The 14,328-nt window shown below is 41.9% G+C and overlaps 1 protein-coding gene across 4 annotated transcripts in view; it reads right to left on the bottom strand.

The window, feature by feature from the left end:
- Window positions 1–1,669: 1,669 nt before the first annotated feature.
- The window catches only part of LOC311137226 (choline kinase alpha-like), a 70,658-nt gene continuing 57,999 nt past the window's right edge, over window positions 1,670–14,328 (bottom strand). For all 4 annotated transcript variants that reach the window (XM_084171609.1, XM_084171607.1, XM_084171608.1 and 1 more), the window contains 5 exons: window positions 13,107–13,194; window positions 10,773–10,881; window positions 2,834–2,940; window positions 2,409–2,490; window positions 1,670–2,135 (listed from right to left, as the gene is read on the bottom strand). In XM_084171609.1, coding sequence (XP_084027735.1) covers window positions 2,079–2,135; window positions 2,409–2,490; window positions 2,834–2,940; window positions 10,773–10,881; window positions 13,107–13,194 — 443 coding nt within the window. In that variant the 3' untranslated portion in view covers window positions 1,670–2,078. The remainder of the gene's footprint in view (window positions 2,136–2,408; window positions 2,491–2,833; window positions 2,941–10,772; window positions 10,882–13,106; window positions 13,195–14,328) is intronic.

Genomic DNA, 14,328 nt, shown 5'->3' with positions numbered 1-14,328 from the left:
TTTCGTATTTCATAGTAGGGGTGGATAAGTGCATTTTGTTGGATTGCAGATACAGTACCAGTCAACAGTTTGGACATGGCTACTCATTCCAGGGTTTTCTTTATTTGTACTATTTTCTACATTGTAGAATAATAGTGAGGACATCAAAACTATGAAATAACACATATGGAATCATGTAGTAACCAAAAAAGTGTTAAACAAATCAAAATATATTTTATATTTGAGATTCTTCAAATAGCCACCCTTTGCCTTGATGACAGCTTTGCACACTCTTCACATTCTCTCAACCAGCTTCATGAGGTAGTCACCTGGAATGCATTTCAATTAACAGGTGTGCCTTCTTAAAAGTTACTTCAATGCATTTGAGCCAATCAGTTGTGACAAGGTAGGGGTGGTATACAGAATATAGCCCTATTTGGTAAAAGACCAAATCCATATTATGGCAAGAACAGCTCAAATTAGCAAAGAGACTCAACAGTCCATCATTACTTTAAGACATGAAGGTCAGTAAATCCAGAAAATGTCAAGAACTTCTTCAAGTGCAGTCGCAAAAACCATCAAGCGCTATGATGAAACTGGCTCCACAGGAAAGGAAGACCCAAATTTACCTCTGCTGCAGAGGATAAATTCATTAGAGTTAACTGCACCTCAGATTGCAACCCAAATAAATGCTTCACCTCAGATTGCAGCCCAAATAAATGCTTCACAGAGTTCAAGTAACAGACACATCTCAACATCAACTGTTCAGAGGAGACTGTGAATCACGCCTTCATGATCATATTGCTGCAAAGAAACCACTACTAAAGGACACAAATAATAAGAAGAGACTTGCTTGGACCAAGAAACATGAGCATTGGACATTAGTCCCCTGTAGCTCAGTTGGTAGAGCATGGCCCTTGCAACGCCTGGGTTGTGGGTTCGTTTCCCACGGGGGGCCAGTGTGAAAATGTATGCACTCACTAACTGTAAGTCGCTCTGGATAAGAGCGTCTGCTAAAATGTAACTGTAGATTAGACCGGTGGAAATCTGTCATTTGGTCTGATGAGTCCAAATTTGAGATTTTTGGTTCCAACCGCCGTGTATTTGTGAGACGCAGAGTTGGTGAACGGATGATCTCCGCATGTGTAGATCCCACCGTGAAGCATGGAGGAGGAGGTGTGATGGTGTGGGGGTGCTTTGAAGGTGAAACTGTCTGTGATTTATTTAGAATTCAAGGCACACTTAACCAGCATCGCTACCACAGCATTCTGCAGCGATACGCCATCCCATCTGGTTTGCACTTAGTGGGACTATCATTTGTTTTCAACAGAACAATGACCCAACACACCTCCAGGCTGTGTAAGGGCTATTTTACCAACAAGGAGAGTGATGGAGTGCTGCATCAGATGAGCTGGCCTCCACAATCACCCAACCTCAACCCAATTGAGATGGTTTGGGATGAGTTTGACCGCAGAGTGAACTAAAAGCAGCCAACAAGTGCTCAGCATATGTGGGAACACCTTCAAGACTGTTGGAAAATCATTCCAGGTGAAGCTGGTTGAGAGAATGCCAAGAGTGTGCAAAGCTGTCATCAAGGCAAAGGGTGGCTATTTTGATTTGTTTAACACTTTTTTGGTTGCTACATGATTCCATATGTGTTATTTCATAGTTTTGATGTCTTCACTATTATTCTACAATGTAGAAAATAGTAAAAATAAAGAAAAACCCTTGAATGAGTAGGTGTTCTAAAACTTTTGACTGGTACAATAAGTCCCTGCTTCACCATTACTTGTCACAGGCAGTGCAAAGTATTGGATGCTACTAAGCAGGGGAAAGATACTAGATGGACGGGGTAGTGGTATATTATAAATATAAAGTTCAAACAATGGATTATCTTGTAACCTAGCTAACCATGTTTCTGCTAAATTACCGTTTCACCCAACTCCCTTTATACATACTTAGAATAAATTAACCAAACTAAAAAGGTAAAAAGGAACTAAAAACACTTATTTTGGGTCAGGACAGTTGCATACAGGAAGAATCAGCAGATATAAAAATGACAGTAAATTCCATTGAAGTCAATCTGTTCTCTTAGAGATTTAGGAAAATAGCTTTTTCTGCTTGAAGTAAGCATCAAATCGAGACTGGGCATAGTCCTGAAACGAGAGAGGTCAAATAAACAGGTGTAAACATTGAGACGGATCATGTGTTTTGGAAGCACAGGCCACTGTTTATCCAGGTCATAGAACATCTCACTCAGCAAATAAACAGAAAGAGAAGGGGAGAGACCATAAAACACCTATACCTGCAATGTCATGTGAATTACATTAATTTATGTTACAATATGCTGAAGCGCTACTGTATTGTTTCATTCTAGTGAGGTGAAGTCTGTATCTCACCATGTGAAGTAAGTCTACTACTGTACTTACCATGTAGCCAAACTCAATCTTGGATATCCTGGCTTGAATGATGGACCACAGGCCCCAGAGGAAGTGAGATGCCATGGCGAACCTGTAGGGAAATCACTCCACCATAAATAAACTGCCAACGGACTGGCTACTGCACATGTGGATAGCAGTGAATAGTTTATACGAAAATCAACGCTGGTTCAACATTTTAAAAAGTTATCACCACATTGGTGGTGGTAAAGTTGATTTTTCCCCCTTATTATGTAATGCGCTTTGAAAACCTAGGTCGAAAAGCACTATATAAATCCAATCAATTATCATTATGATTATTATGACAGAACAGATAGCACATAGTGTATACTACATTTGAAGTTAGAAAATCAATCTTCGATTTAGGAGTGAAATATCATTTTTGAGCTAATCTGTGGTAGAAGTTTTTGTCCTACCGATTGGCTTCGACCAGCATCTCCAGCTCTTTACGAGCTTGGTCCTCGTGCATAGTTCTCTCCGAATACCCTCCCGTCTCCACCAGGTAGTTACGGATGAAATGCAGCTGAAGAGAACAACACACTCGCTCAGAGATGAGGGACAACAAATAGATTTCATCTATAAATGGAGTTCCCTGGCCTGTATCCCTGGCCTGTATCAATAGCTTGAAATTAATGCATTTGCAATTGGGTCATTGTATTAGACGTTGTCATGACACTCCTGGCTGAGGATCAAAGGACTCAGATCAGCTTTCAATGGCTGACGATCACCAGAACCCCTCTCACCCACAGGAGAGGAGAGGGGGGGGGGGGGGGGGGGGTATGGGGGGCTGGGCAGGTTTTGACACCTTAACACCCTACCTTTTTTTAAGGCATCTGTGACCAAAAGATGCATACAGTGGGGGAAAAAAGTATTTAGTCAGCCACCAATTGTGCAAGTTCTCCCACTTAAAAAGATGAGAGGCCTGTAATTTTCCTCATAGGTACACGTCAACTATGACAGACAAAATGAGCATTTTTTTCCCAGAAAATCACATTGTAGGATTTTTACTGAATTTATTTGCAAATTATGGTGGAAAATAAGTATTTGGTCAATAACAAAAGTTTCTCAATACTTTGTTATATACCCTTTGTTGGCAATGACACAGGTCAAACGTTTTCTGTAAGTCTTCACAAGGTTTTCACACACTGTTGCTGGTATTTTGGCCCATTCCACCATGCAGATCTCCTCTAGAGCAGTGATGTTTTGGGGCTGTCGCTGGGCAAAACAGACTTTCAACTCCCTCCAAAGATTTTCTATGGGGTTGAGATCTGGAGACTGGCTAGGCCACTCCAGGACCTTGAAATGCTTCTTACGAAGCCACTCCTTCGTTGCCCGGGCGGTGTGTTTGGGATCATTGTCATGCTGAAAGACCCAGCCACGTTTAATCTTCAATGCCCTTACTGATGGAAGGAGGTTTTCACTAAAAATCTCACGATACATGGCCCCATTCATTCTTTCCTTTACACGGGTCAGTCGTCCTGGTCCCTTTGCAGAAAAACAGCCCCAAAGCATGATGTTTCCACCCTCATGCTTCACAGTAGGTATGGTGTTCTTTGGATGCAACTCAGCATTCTTTGTCCTCCAAACACGACGAGTTTAGTTTTTACCAAAAAGTTCTATTTTGGTTTCAGCTGACCATATGACATTCTCCCAATCCTCTTCTGGATCATCCAAATGCACTCTAGCAAACTTCAGACGGGCCTGGACATGTACTGGCTTAAGCAGGGGGACACGTCTGGCACTGCAGGATTTGAGTCTCTGGCGGCGTAGTGTGTTACTGATAGGCTTTGTTACTTTGGTCCCAGCTCTCTGCAGGTCATTCACTAGGTCCCCCCGTGTGGTTCTGGGATTTTTGCTCACCGTTCTTGTGATCATTTTGACCCCACGGGGTGAGATCTTGCGTGGAGCCCCAGATCGAGGGAGATTATCAGTGGTCTTGTATGTCTTCCATTTCCTAATAATTGCTCCCACAGTTGATTTCTTCAAACCAAGCTGCTTACCTATTGCAGATTCAGTCTTCCCAGCCTGGTGCAGGTCTACAATTTTGTTTCTGGTGTCCTTTGATAGCTCTTTGGTCTTGGCCATAGTGGAGTTTGGAGTGTGACTGTTTGAGGTTGTGGACAGGTGTCTTTTATACTGATAACAAGTTCAAACAGGTGCCATTAATACAGGTAACGAGTGGAGGACAGAGGAGCCTCTTAAAGAAGAAGTTACAGGTCTGTGAGAGCCAGAAATCTTGCTTGTTTGTAGGTGACCAAATACTTATTTTCCACCATAATTTGCAAATAAATTCAAAAAAAATCCTACAATGTGATTTTCTGGATTTTTTCCCCTCAATTTGTCTGTCATAGTTGACGTGTACTTATGATGAAAATCACAGGCCTCTCTCATCTTTTTAAGTGGGAGAACTTGCACAATTGGTGGCTGACTAAAAACTTTTTTTCCCCACTGTATCTGTATTCCCAGTCATGTGAAATCCATAGATTAGGACTAATTAATGTATTTCAAATGACTGAACAGAATGGCGCCGGAAGAGATGGCAGCCATTTCACGGGCTCCTAACCAATTGTGCTATTTTGTGTGTTTCTTTAATGTTGTTTGTAACTTATTTTGTACATAATGTTTCTGCCACCGTCTCTTATGACCAAAAAGAGCTTCTGGATATCAGGACAGCGATTACTCACCTCAAACTGGATGAAGATTTTTTTCTTTAACAAGTCGGATGCAAAGGATTTTTTGCAGATACCGAACCAGGCCCAAATCCCCATCATTCGGATATAGAAAAGACGCCGATACAGGGGACGCAGGTCCGGGTGCCTTGTGAGAATTTGTCGGCGAGTGTGTAATCCGCCTCTACCATCCATCCTATTGGCCAACGTGTAATCATTTGAGAATAAACTGCATGAGCTCAGTTCAAGACTATCCTACCAACGGGACATTAAAAACTGTAATATCTTATGTTCCGACGACATGGATAATATACAGTTGGCTGGGTTTTCCGTGCATCGGCAAGACAGAACAGCTGGCGCTGGTAAGACAAGGGGTGGTGGGCTATGTCTATTTGTCAATAACAGCTGGTGCATGAAATCTATTGTTAAGGAAGTCTCAAGGTTTTGCTCGCCTGAGGTAGAGTATCTCATGATAAGCTGTAGACCACACTATTTACCAAGAGAGTTTTCATCTATATTTTTCGTAGCTGTCTATTTACAAACCGATGCTGGCACTAAGACCGCACTCAACAAGAGGTATAAGGCCATTAGCAATGGATTACAGGCAACATCCACACTGAGCTAAAGGGTAGACCTGCCGCTTTCAAGGAGCGGGACACTAACCCGGACGCTAATAAGAAATCCCGCTATGCCCTCCGACGAACCATCAAACAGGCAAATCGTCAATACAGGACTAAGATTGAATCCTACTACTCCGACGCTCGTCGGAAGTGGCAGGGCTGGCAAACTATTACGGACTACAAAGGAAATCCCAGCCGCGAGCTGCCCAGTGACACGAGCCTACCAGACGAGCTTAATGACTTCTCTGCGCGCTTCGAGGCAAGCAACAATGAAGCATGCATGAGAGCACCAGCTGTTCCTGACGACTGTGTGATCACGCTCGCAGTAGCCGATGTGTGTAAGACTTTAAACAGGTCAACATTCACAAGGCCGCAGGGCCAGACGGATTACCAGGACGTGTACTCCGAGCATGTGCTGACCAACTGGCAAGTGTCTTCACTGACATTTTCAATCTGTCTGGCCGAGTATGTCATACCTACATGTTTCAAGCAGACCACCATAGTCCCTGTGCCCAAGAACACCAAGGTTACCTGCCTAAATGACTACCGACCCGTAGCATTGACGTTTGTAGCCATGAAGTGCTTTGAAAGGCTGGTCATGGCTCACATCAAAACCATCATCCCAGAAACCCTAGACCCACTCCAATTTGCATACCGCCCCAAGAGATCCACAGATGCAACAATCTCTGTTGCACTCAACACTGCGCTTTCCCACCTGGACAAAAGGAACACCTACGTGAGAATACTGTTCATTGACTACAACTCAGCGTTCAACACCATAGTGTCCTCAAAGCTCATCACTAAGCTAAGGACCCTGGGACTAAACACCACCCTCTGCAACTGGACCCTGGACTTCCTGACGGGCTGTGCCCAGGTGGTAAGGGTAGGCAACAACACATATGACACGCTGATGCTCAACAAGGGGGCCCCTCAAGGGTGCGTGCTTAGGTCCCTCCTGTACTCCTTGTTTACCCATGACTGCGTGGCCAAGCACGACTCCAACACCATCATTAAGTTTGCCGACGACACAACGATGGTAGGCCTGATCACCGACAATGATGAGACAGCCTATAGGGAGGAGGTCAGAGACCTGGCAGTGTGGTGCCAGGACAACAACCTCTCCCTCAACGTGCCTTGACATTTCCACATTTTGTTGTGTTAAAGCCTGAATTTAAAAGGAATACATTTACATTTTTGGTCACTGGCCTACACATAATACCCCATAATGTCAAAGTGGAATAATGTTTTCGAACTTTTTACAAATTAATAAAAATGAAAAGCTGAAATGTCTTGAGTCAATAAATATTCAATCCCTTTGTTATGGCATGCCTAAATAACTTCAGGAGTAAATATTTGTTTGTCAAGTCACATAAGTTGCATATAATAATAGTGTTTAACATGATTTGTGAATGACTACCTCATCTCTGTACCCCACACATACAATTATCTGTAAGTTCCCTCAGTCGAGCAGTGAATTTCAAACACAGATTCAACCACAAAGACCAGGGAGGTTTTTCAATGCCTCACAAAGAAAGGCACCTATTGGTAGATGGGTCAAAATAAAAAGCAGACATTGAATATCCCTTTGGGCATTGTGAAGTTATTCATTACACTTTGGATGGTGTATCAATCCTTCCTAACTCAGTTGTCAGAGAGAAAGGAAACCGCTCAGGGATTTCACCATGAGGCCAATTGTGACTTTAAAACCGTTACAGAGTTTAATGGCTGTGATAGGAGAAAACTGAGGATGGATCAACAACATTGTAGTTACTCCACAATACTAACCTGATGGACAGAGTGAAAAGAAAGAAGCCTGTACAGAATCCAAATATTCCAAAACATGCATCCTGTTTTCAACAAGGCATTAACGTAATACTACAAAAAATGTGGCAAAGCAATTCACTTTTTGTCCTGAATACAAAGTGTTATGTTTGGGGCAAATCCAATACAACACATTACTGAGTACCACTCTCCATATTTTCAAGCATAGTGGTGGCTGCATCATGCTATTTGTATGCTTGTAATCGTTAAGGACTGGGGAGTTTTTCAGGATAAAAAAAGAAACTGAATGGAGCTAAGCACAGGCAAAATCGTAGAGGAAAATCTGGTTCAGTCTGCTTTCCACCAGACACTGGGAGATGAATTCACCTTTCAGCAGGACAATAACCTAAAACACAAGGCCAAATCTACACTGGAGTTGCTTACCAAGAACATAGTGAATGTTCCTGAGTGGCTGAGTTACAATTTTGACTCAAATCTGCTTGTAAATCTAGAATTGAAAATAGTTGTCTAGTAATGATCAACAACCAATTTGACAGAGCTTGAAGAATTTTGAAAAGAAAAATTGGCAAATATTGTACAATCCAGGTGTGCAAAGCTCTTACCCAGAAAGACTCACAGCTGTAATCGCTGCCAAAGGTGATTTTAACATGTATTGACTCAGGGGTGTGAATACTTATGTAAATTAGACATTGATGTATTTAAGTTTCAATAAATCTGCAAAAATTTCAAAAAACATGTTTTGAGTTTGTCATTACGGGTTATTGTGTGTAGATGGGTGAGATTTTTTTTATATTTAATCCATTTTGAATTCAGGCTGTAACACAACAAAATGTGGAATAAGTCAAGGGGTGTGAATTCTTTCTGAAGGCACTTTACATATTATGTTGTGAAAGCCACCATATTATTATCTCCCCAGTGTGGTCCTCTGCAAGCACCTGCTGCGCAGCTTCCAGGTGGCATCAATGTAGTGCAATGTCAATTACATGCAGGGCTCCAGTTGTTGTCGCGAAATAGTGCACCTGTTTCAGCTCTGATGTTATGGCATGACATTTCTTGTACATGGCATTTTGTATTTCTTGTCCAGAGTTTGGACCATCTTCTTGAACCCAATTTGTTCAACTTCTGAATTTGGGGCCATGTCTTTTGCGAAATGGTACGTTATGGCATCTGTTATTTCATTCCATCGGTGAGAGTGTGTTACATAGCGAGTTGTGTGTGCAAACGAGTCGGTAATGGATTGTTGCCTAGGCTTTGCTCTTGTCATGACGCTTGTTGGCCCCTGCCCCATTTTTCTTCGCCATGCATTTGTCATGCTGTATTACATTCCTGTGTTTCAAATGGTGGAAGAAGTTGCTCGTGTTTCTCGAGTGGTTGCTATAGTTTTGCAACAGTTGAAGCACATTGCCTCACTCTGCTCGATGTCACTAGGTTTAAAACCAAAACAAGCCAAAACAACCAACACAGCATTCTTCTTTGGCAGTAATTGTTCTTGATTTTATTGGACTGCATTTTCTTTGTCGCCATTCATTTCCCCCCGCTAATGAACGAAGCCACTCGCAACATCACTTGTGAGAACTTCCAATAACAGGTGTGGGAAGCATGGGATAGAACACAGCTCTGATTTGCTGCTGTAGTTTTGGTTCAAATTAAACAGCATACAGTGGGGAAAAAAAGTATTTAGTCAGCCACCAATTGTGCAAGTTCTCACACTTAAAAAGATGAGAGAGGCCTGTAATTTTCATCATAGGTACACGTCAACTATGACAGACAAATTGAGAATTTTTTTCTCCAGAAAATCACATTGTAGGATTTTTAATGAATTTATTTGCAAATTATGATGGAAAATAAGTATTTGGTCACCGACAAACAAGCAAGATTTCTGGCTCTCACAGACCTGTAACAACTTCTTTAAGAGGCTCCTCTGTCCTCCACTCGTTACCTGTATTAATGGCACCTGTTTGAACTTGTTATCAGTATAAAAGACACCTGTCCACAACCTCAAACAGTCACACTCCAAACTCCACTATGGCCAAGACAAAAGAACTGTCAAAGGACACCAGAAACAAAATTGTAGACCTGCACCAGGCTGGGAAGACTGAATCTGCAATAGGTAAGCAGCTTGGTTTGAAGAAATCAACTGTGGGAGCAATTATTAGGAAATGGAAGACATACAAGACCACTGATAATCTCCCTCGATCTGGGGCTCCACGCAAGATCTCACCCCGTGGGGTCAAAATGATCACAAGAACGGTGAGCAAAAATCCCAGAACCACACGGGGGGACCTAGTGAATGACCTGCAGAGAGCTGGGACCAAAGTAACAAAGCCTACCATCAGTAACACACTACGCCGCCAGGGACTCAAATCCTGCAGTGCCAGACGTGTCCCCCTGCTTAAGCCAGTACATGTCCAGGCCCGTCTGAAGTTTGCTAGAGTGCATTTGGATGATCCAGAAGAGGATTGGGAGAATGATCCCAAACACACCGCCCGGGCAACGAAGGAGTGGCTTCGTAAGAAGCATTTCAAGGTCCTGGAGTGGCCTAGCCAGTCTCCAGATCTCAACCCCATAGAAAATCTTTGGAGGGAGTTGAAAGTCCTTGTTGCCCAGCGACAGCCCCAAAACATCACTGCTCTAGAGGAGATCTGCATGGAGGAATGGGCCAAAATACCAGCAACAGTGTGTGAAAACCATGTGAAGACTTACAGAAAACGTTTGACCTGTGTCATTGCCAACAAAGGGTATATAACAAAGTATTGAGAAACTTTTGTTATTGACCAAATACTTATTTTCCACCATAATTTGCAAATAAATTCATAGAAAATCCTACAATGTGATTTTCTGGAATTCTTTTCCTCATTTTGTCTGTCTTAGTTGACGTGTACCTATGATGAAAATTACAGGCCTCTCTCATCTTTTTAAGTGGGAGAACTTGCACAATTGGTGGCTGACTAAATAGTTTTTTCCCCCACTGTAAATGAAAGTGTTGAGCTCCGAGAGCACAATCATTTTTTCTATGCCATTTCGCTTTCATATATGCAGCGCCACTCCTTAGGCTATTGTTTAATGCATGAAGGAACATTGTGTAATCACCAAAAATTACCGACATATGCAAAATCGCTTCGGTATGAGTTAGAAATGTCGGTGTCTGTAATTTTCAATTTATCATCCCAGCTCTAAAAGGGAGAGTGTGATAATGGAGAGAAGAAGTATGGATAAGAGAAAGTGTGTTTAAATTGATACTTTGGATGGTATCTTCATAGAAGTGTGGTAGAGGTTGTAGTCACCTGTTGTTCTCTGCTTGGGTAGTTTTCAGGTGTACACTTGTAGAAGGGCCACTGGTTGTATGTGTAGTCATAGCACCACTCACAGAAGTGGTTCCCAAAGTCAAAACCCCTAAACAAACAACACAAATACATCGCAACACAATCTAAGATTACAATAATAAATCAATAATTTGAGACAATCGCTACATTTAGATAACATAGTACTTTGACCTGTCCTTGTTACTTGTAGAGATAGATACCTTAGCCAACGCTGTTACCACCAAACAGTTTGTTTGTTTGATTGATGTACTGTGTATGGGGCTATAACCCTTTTACCTGTAGTTTTAGTTGAGTGTTTATGAATACAGTTGCCGCTAAATATATTGGCACCCTTGTCACTTTTCTTAAATAATTCCCTATTTCTTCTCAAATAAATGTACATTGAAAAAATGATTTAAGAAATGTGAAAGAGTGCCAATATCTTTGGCCGCAAAAATGTGTAGAGTCACAAGCTTGATTTAGTCATTGCGTGCTATGAATATGGGACCAAATACTTAACTTTTTACTATTTTAATGCACATAAGTGAATTTGTCCCAATACTTTTGGTCCCCTAAAACGGGGGAGCAATGTAAAAAACGTGCTATAATTTCGAAATGATTCACCCGATATTTATGAAAATACCCTCAAATTATAGCTGACAGTCTGCACTTTAACATCATAGTCATTGTTTGATTTCAAATCCAAACTTCTGGAGTATAGAGCCAAAAGAAGAAAACATGCTTCACTGTCACAATAATTACGGAGGGCACTCGGAAAGTATTCAGACCCCTTCACTTTTTCCACATTTTGTTACGTTACAGCCTTTTTCTAAAATTGATGACATAATGTTTTTCCCTCATGAATCTGCGCACAATACTAAATGAAAAAAGCATTTTTGGGGGGGTGAAATATTTGCAAATTTATTAAAAATAAAAAACTTAAATTCCTTATTTACATAAGTATTCAGACTCAAAATTGAGCTCAGGTGCATCCTGTTTCCATTTATCATCCTTGAGATGTTTCTACAACTTGATTGGAGTCCACCTGTGGTAAATTCAATTGATTGGACATGATTTGGAAAAGCACACACCTGTCTATTTAAAGTCCCACAGTTGACAGTGCATGTCAGAGCAAAAACCAAGCCATGAGGTCGAAGGAATTGTCCGTAGAGCTCAGAGACAGGATTGTGTCAAGGCACAGATCTGGGGAAGGGTACCAAAACATTTCTGCCGCATTGAAGGTCCCCAAGAACACAGTGGCCTCCATCATTCTTAAATGGAAGAAGTTTGGAACCACCAAGACTCTTCCTAGAGCTGGCCGCCCGGCCAAACTGAGCAATCGGGGGAGAAGGGCCTTGGTCAGGGAGGTGACCAAGAACCCGATGGTCACTCTGACAGAGCTCCAGAGTTCCTCTGTTGAGATGGGAGGACCTTCCAGAAGGACAACCATCTCTGAAGCACTCCACCAATCAGGCCTTTATGGTAGAGTGGCCAGACGGAAGCCACATGACAGCCCGCTTGGAGTTTGCCAAAAGGCACCTAAAGGACTCTCAGACCATGAGAAACAAGATTCTCTGGTCTGATGAAACCAAGATTGAACTCTTTGGCCTGAATGCCAAGCATCACGTCTGGAGGAAACCTGGCACCATCCCTACGGTGAAGCATGGTGGTTGCAGCATCATGCTGTGGGGATGATTTTCAGCGGCAGGGACTGGGAGACTAGTCAGGATCGAGGGAAAGATGAACAGAGCAAAGTACAGAGAGATCCTTGATGAAAACCTGCTCCAGAGTGTTCACCTTCCAACGGGACAACGACCCTAAGCACAGAGCCAAGACAACGCAGGAGTGGCTTCGGGACAAGTCTTTGAATGTCCTTGAGTAGCCAAGCCAGAGCCCGAACTTGAATCCGATCTAACATCTCTGGAGAGACCTAAAAATAGCTGTGCAGCGACGCTCCCCATCCAACCTGACAGCGCTTGAGAGGATCTGCAGAGAAGAATGGGAGAAACTCCCCAAATACAGGTGTGCCAAGCTTGTAGCGTCATACCCAAGAAGACTCGAGGCTGTAATTGCTGCCAAAGGTGCTTCAACAAAGTACTGAGTGAAGGGTCTGAATACTTATGTCAATGTGACATTTCACTTTTTAATTTTTAATCAATTTGCAAACATTTCTAAAAACCTGTTTTTGCTTTGTCATTATTGTGTGTAGATTGATGAGGGGAAAAAACAATGTAATCAATTTTAGAATAAGTTTGTAGCGTAACAAAATGTGGAAAAAGTCAAGGGGTCTGAATACTTTCCAAATACACCTTTTACCTGTAGTTGTAGCTGCTGTACTCAAAGTCTATGAGCATGAGTTTCTCAGTGGAGGCATGGTCTCTGTCCTCCAGCATAAGAATGTTACCTGAGGATGAGAGACAGCAGGTTACAACACTCCCACTTCCCCTTTTGAGAGTTCAACCAGTTCAACAGCACTATCAATTCAGAGTGTGTCCTGATGTGCACTTCAGGAGTAATCTGTATACGTAGGCAACCCAGCTAGTTTCTTAGAGCTTGGTGAGAGCGTGGTTATCCTATGGTTATTTTGCATACAACCTTTACACAACTTTCTGGTAATAGTGCAGGATAGTTGCTTGGCTTTGGAACCTTCTCAGCACATTTAAAAAACATAAATGTTCTTGGTATTTCATTACGTTAACCCTTTACACTCATAGCTGTATACAGTTTAAAAATGGCAGATTTGGGCACTGATAGGGGCCTTAAATGGAAAGCAGTGGCTGTACAGTAACATGCTATAAATGACGTCAGAGCTCAGGCTCTGCGCTTCACAGCGCTGTATGGGTTTTGACTGACCACCGTTCTGAACTTGAGCACCGCAGGCGACAAAAAGTTGCCCCCATCCCTAACGTTAATTGGGCTACTTTTGCTTTTGATGTGATTGGTGTGAAGCCAAATCCAAACTGGCTTCCCATTCACAGTTGAGCTCACTCAGTTTAGCTCAATGCTGCTTGGCTATTATTTAATACTTATTTTATCAAGGGAGGCCAAATGCTCGCTGGCTTCCCTTGCATTCAATGCTATGGGCGGCAACAATGTCATACTCTTGTTGACTAGACAGCTGTACATATATATATATATTTTTTTTTAACCTTTATTTAACTAGGCAAGTCAGTTAAGAACAAATTCTTATTTACAATGACGGCCTACATATCATTCTTAGCTGAACTAATGTAAATTCTCCCAGTGTATATTCATATAGATTGCATTTGATTACTGTTACAGTGCTATTTCGGTTGTAAATCTGATTCATCCCGCTGTTCTTGATTTCTTGTCTTTGTCTTTTTTTCCCTTACATGTGAATTGTTTGTCATTTTACTGCATTGTTAGGAGCTAGTAACATAAGCATTTAGCTGCATCCACTATAACAACTTCTAAACTGTGTACACGACCAATAAACTTTGATTTGATTTGCTTTGAGTTCAAAAAAGTTAACCCAAAATAATCTAGCAGTGTTATTAAAAGTCTTATTGAAACATTC

Source organism: Coregonus lavaretus, assembly GCF_964263955.1.
Source record: "Coregonus lavaretus genome assembly, chromosome: 11".
Taxonomy (NCBI): domain Eukaryota; kingdom Metazoa; phylum Chordata; class Actinopteri; order Salmoniformes; family Salmonidae; genus Coregonus; species Coregonus lavaretus.
This window is presented reverse-complemented; position numbering and strand designations above follow the sequence as displayed.